This window comes from Polistes canadensis, unplaced genomic scaffold, assembly GCF_001313835.1.
Source record: "Polistes canadensis isolate GaletaPanama2010 unplaced genomic scaffold, ASM131383v1 scaffold_433, whole genome shotgun sequence".
Classification (NCBI taxonomy): Eukaryota; Metazoa; Arthropoda; class Insecta; order Hymenoptera; family Vespidae; genus Polistes; species Polistes canadensis.
In genome coordinates, this window is record NW_014569980.1 from 44,179 (window position 1) to 49,093 (window position 4,915).

General features: G+C 36.6%; 1 protein-coding gene across 1 annotated transcript in view; it reads right to left on the bottom strand.

The window, feature by feature from the left end:
- Window positions 1-3,277: 3,277 nt before the first annotated feature.
- Window positions 3,278-4,915, bottom strand: part of LOC106792454 — a 3,274-nt gene continuing 1,636 nt past the window's right edge. Inside the window, exon 3 of the mRNA XM_014758882.1 lies at window positions 3,278-4,681. Within this exon, the coding sequence (XP_014614368.1) occupies window positions 3,278-4,681 (1,404 nt within the window). The remainder of the gene's footprint in view (window positions 4,682-4,915) is intronic.

Below are 4,915 nucleotides of genomic sequence, written 5' to 3' on the forward strand. Positions count from 1 at the left end.
GGATAAAAACGTAGTTAAAAACAATAAAATTTCAAAAATGTTGCTATATAACATAAGCTACACAACGTTATCTTTTAAGTTTTAAAGCGTATTCTAACCAAAGGAAAGTGTTATGTCCAATAATATTTAGCAAATTGCATATATATTTTAACAACTGCAGTCCGATAAAAAGGGAAAAAGTAATTTTTTTCTACTTTTCTTGGTTACTATACGTCTAGAATGTAACTCTTTCGATGAAACTCGATTGTTGTCAACCTGACTTTCATTCTGTCTTGTTTCTTATAGCACATTTTTACCGTCGCTAAAAACTACTTATTATATTTAAAAGAAATTTTAGCTGCTTTTTAGAATAAATAATTGTTTAAAAATATCAGACATCTAAAGAAGTGCTATATAACATATGCTATAAAACGTTTTCTTTCAAGTTTTAAAGCGTATTCTAACAAATAAAAAGTGTTCAGTCTAATAAAATCAAGCAAATAACATTTTTATTTCACCAAACGAAGTCAAAGAAAGGGAAAAAATTGTTTTATAACAACTTTTTTGGATTACTTTACGAAAAGAATTCAATTATTTTTCTACAAAACTCGATTGTAGTAAACCTTAAAACCATTCTGTTTAGATCCTAATAGCTCATTTTACTGTCGCTAAAAATATTTTAATATATCTAAAAGAAATTTTTGCTATTTTCTGGATAAAATCGTTGTTAAAAACTATAAAATTTCAAAAATACTGCTATATAACAAAAGCTACATACTGTTTTCTTTCAAGTTTTAAAGCGTATACTAGCAAATAAAAAGTGTAAAACTTAAAAAAATCCAGCAAATATCATTTACATTTCAACAAATGCAGTCTAAGAAAAGATAAAAAATCATTTTATTACAACTTTTTTGGATTACTTTACGTAAAGTATTCCATTATTTTTAAACAAAACTCGATTGTAGTAAACCTGACTTTCATTTTGTCTTGTTTCTAATAGCACATTTTTTCCGTAGCTAAAAATTTTGTATAATATTTACATAAATTTTTGCTACTTTCTGGATAAAATCGTTGCAAAGAACTGTAAAATTTCAAAAATACTGGTATATAACCATAGCTACATACCGTTTTCTTTCAAGTTTTAAAGCGTATTCTTACAAATAAAAAGATTTAAGTCTAATATAATACAGCAAATAACATTTATACTTCAACAACTGCAGTCCCAAAAAAGGGAAAAAATCATTTCATTAGAACTATATTATGTTACTTTACGTAAAGATTTTAATTTTTTTTGCGAAAAAATTCGATTGTAGTCAACCAAACAATCATTCTATTTAGTTTCTAATAGCACATTTTTACATTTTAAAAAAATTTTTTAATACATTTAAAAGAATTTTTCGCTACTTTCTGGATTAAATCGTAGTTAAAACTGTAAAATTTCTAAAAAAGTGCTATATAACAATAGCTACATAACATTTTCTTTCAAGTTTTAAAGCGTATTCTAACAAATAAAAAGTGTTAAGTCTAATATAATATAGCAAATAACATTTATATTTCAAAAACTGCAGTCCATAAAAAGAGCAAAAATCATGTTATAACGACTTTTTTTGTTACTTCACGTGTAGAATTAAACTATTTCTCAACAAAATTCAATTGTAGACAACCATACATCTATTCTGTTTAGTTTCCAATAGCACATTTTCACCTTCGCTAGAAAATTTTTTTATCTATAAAAAAAAATTTCGCTGCTTCCTACATTAAATAATTTTTGAAAACTATCAGATATCTAAAGAAGTGCTGTATAACATATGCTATAAAACGTATTCTTTCAAGTTTTAAAGCGTGTACTAGCAAATAAAAAGTGTTTGGTCCAATAAAATCCCGCAAATAACATTTATATTTTAATAACTGCAGTACAAAAAAAGGAAAAAAACTATTTTATTGCAACTTTTTTGGGATACTTTACGTGAAGAATGCAATTCTTTTTCAACGAAACTCGATTGTATTAAAGCAAACATCTATTATGTTTTATTTCTAGTAGCATATTTTAAACGTCGCTAAAAATTTTAATATATTTAGAAAGAAACTTTTGCTACTTTCTAGATAAAAACGTAGTTAAAAATTATAAAAAAATTTAAAAAAGTGCTGTTCGAGAATAGAAAGGTTATTAGATTTGAATGAGATGCTCTAAGAGAAGACAAGGAGATAGGCGAGATAGGCTAGTGGACTGTATAAATGAGGAATTTACTGGTAGAACTTATGTGTAACAAGATTTAATAGATATTAGGTACAGAAAAATAGAGATAGCGAAAGTATAATAGATTTTTACAAGCAGTAATAGATAAGCTACGCCACGTGTACCGGATATCACGCCACGTGTACCGGAAGTACGTAGCACGAGAAGCTGTTAGAACAAAAAGAAGGAAAATGTGATAATGAGAAACGAAAGAATTGATGAAACGAAGATTACAACAAAAATGAGAGGTCAGAACGAATAAAGAGAGGTTCATATTAGAGATAAAGGATGTGAGATTACCTGAGAAGTCGTTAGTGAGAGAGAGTATAAAGAGATGGTCTAGATGAGGAAAAGCGAGATGAGAGATGAGATGGAACGGTGAGAGATAAGAATTAAAGCGAGATKARGACTATGAGATGAATTCACAAATTTCAGAGATTTTTAAATATACGTCCGCACTGTTTAACTTCGTAAAAGATTGTGTCGGACCACGYYACTTTTYKRTTCGATTAGARGAAYAGAGCGGAAGTGGAGAAAAGACAATACACCAATTAGCGAGTTCCACGCTGGGAAGAGATGACAAACGATTAATAGGAAAGAAACACGCAGAGGATGACGACACAGGGGACCAATGACCTATTGAAACGTCAAGTAGCGTGATCCCTTGATCAATAGAAACAATCGAAATGTCTTCTTCTCAGCGATAACAGACGGCGCATTAATCATGCTAGCCAAGTGGTGCTGCTATCTAGTCTGAGGGGCGCAATTTTCGAAAATTCTTCCCCCCAATTCTCGAGCGTGATTCGAGAATTTGACATGGTGAGATGTGCTGAACCGCTAAGAAAATTATTTTTCCTTGTGCGGTTGGAGAGGCAATGGTGCGAGCTTGACGATAGATCTAGTGATAGTGATGGTGGCGGTCTTCAGCGTGACAACCCTGCAGAGACCCTCCTTTCCTGGGTGTAGTTGTATCACCCTGGCGAGAGGCCATTTTGACGGAGGAAGTCGTTCGTCGGTAATGAGGACAAGAGACCCTTCAATGATATCGTTCTGCGATGTCTGCTATTTCGATGTGGTCTGATGCGCTTGCAGGTATTCCGTCGGCCAACTTCTCCAAAATTGCTGGAAACGCTCTTGAATCCGCTGGAAATGAGATAACCTGGAATCTGAGATGTCGGTTAGAGAATGCTCGGGGATAGTTGTTAATGCTTTCCCTCTGATGAAATGCCCTGGTGKTAATGCTCTGATGTCATCRGGGTCCTCCGAGAGAGAGCTGAGAGGTCTAGAGTTGAGAACCGCCTCAACTTGAGCTAAGAACGTGGAGAAGTCTTCGAACGTTAGCAACGTATCCGAGATGGTTCGTTTGAGATGATACTTGATTGATTTCACCGATGCCTCCCATTTTCCACCCATATGTGGTGCCGCTGGAGGATTGAAGATCCACTTAGTGCCGTCATTAGCGAGAAGTCTCTGGATCTTGAGGGATTCCTTCGTTGCAGCTGAGAGTAGCTCCTTAAGCTGCTTGTTTGCTCCCTGAAAGTTAGTACCACAGTCGCTTCTGAGCGTTTTTGGAATGCCCCTACGGCTGGTAAACCGTCGAAATGCCTTGAGAAATCCTTCGGGTGAGTAGTCTGAGACTACTTCGAGATGAACGGCAGAGGTGGAGAAGCATATGAACACTGCTATCCAACCCTTGAAGGACTTTGCACCTCTGCCTTGAAAAGTCTTCATGGTGACTGGCCCGGCGTAATCCAGCCCTGTAGTCTCGAACACAGGAGATGGTGTCACTCGAGATGCTAGGAGTGGAGCAATGAGTTGTTGTGCTCTCACTCCACGTATTCGAGCACAAGAGAGACAATCTTTGAGGAAGGACTTCACTGGAGCACGATCTCCAATAATCCAGAAAGTCCTTCGAATGTAGGAGAGCRTHAGCTGAKTTCCTCCATGCAWRGTTCTGGCATGAGCATCGGAGATGACTAGGTTGGTGAATTTTGACTGACGAGGTAGTATTGCTGGATGTTTACTATCATCGTATAGCTGAGAATTTTGCAGCCGTCCACCAACCCTGAGAATTCCAGCACGATCGACAAAGGCCGTGAGTCGCGTAAGAACGTGACGTTTGTTGAGAGATTGTCCTGCCGACAACGTTCTTAATTCTGGTGAGAAATACGCCTCTTGAGTCGCGCGTATCCAGAACGATTTTGCCTTCTCCAGATCTGCTGGATTCAATGCCAATGCGGACAAGCTCGAACCAGGAACCTTCTTAAATCGCGAGACCGCTCTCTGAATGATTGCTGTGATCCAAAGTAGTTTAGTGAGATGCCAATGAAAGGAGGATGATTGAGGAAGGTCAACGAGGTACCAAACTAGAGGTTGGACTTGAGAGAGTGCAAGTGAGATGCCAGGACGTTCCTCCATATCTTCTTCCGGTGAGGGTAGCACTGACGAGGGCCAAAATTCTGGCGACTAAGAAAGCCATGGTGGACCATTTCACCATAGTGGGTGATCAATGAGTTGAGATGCACTGAGACCACGAGATGCACAGTCAGCTAGATTGAGCTTTCCGGAGATGAATCTCCAATGAGCATGGKGTACAGACTCGTGAATAGCGGCTACCCTATTGCCTACGAATTCCTTCCATCTCATAGAATTGTTTTTGACCCATGCAAGGGTCACAGAGGAGTCAGACCACAGAAAAGT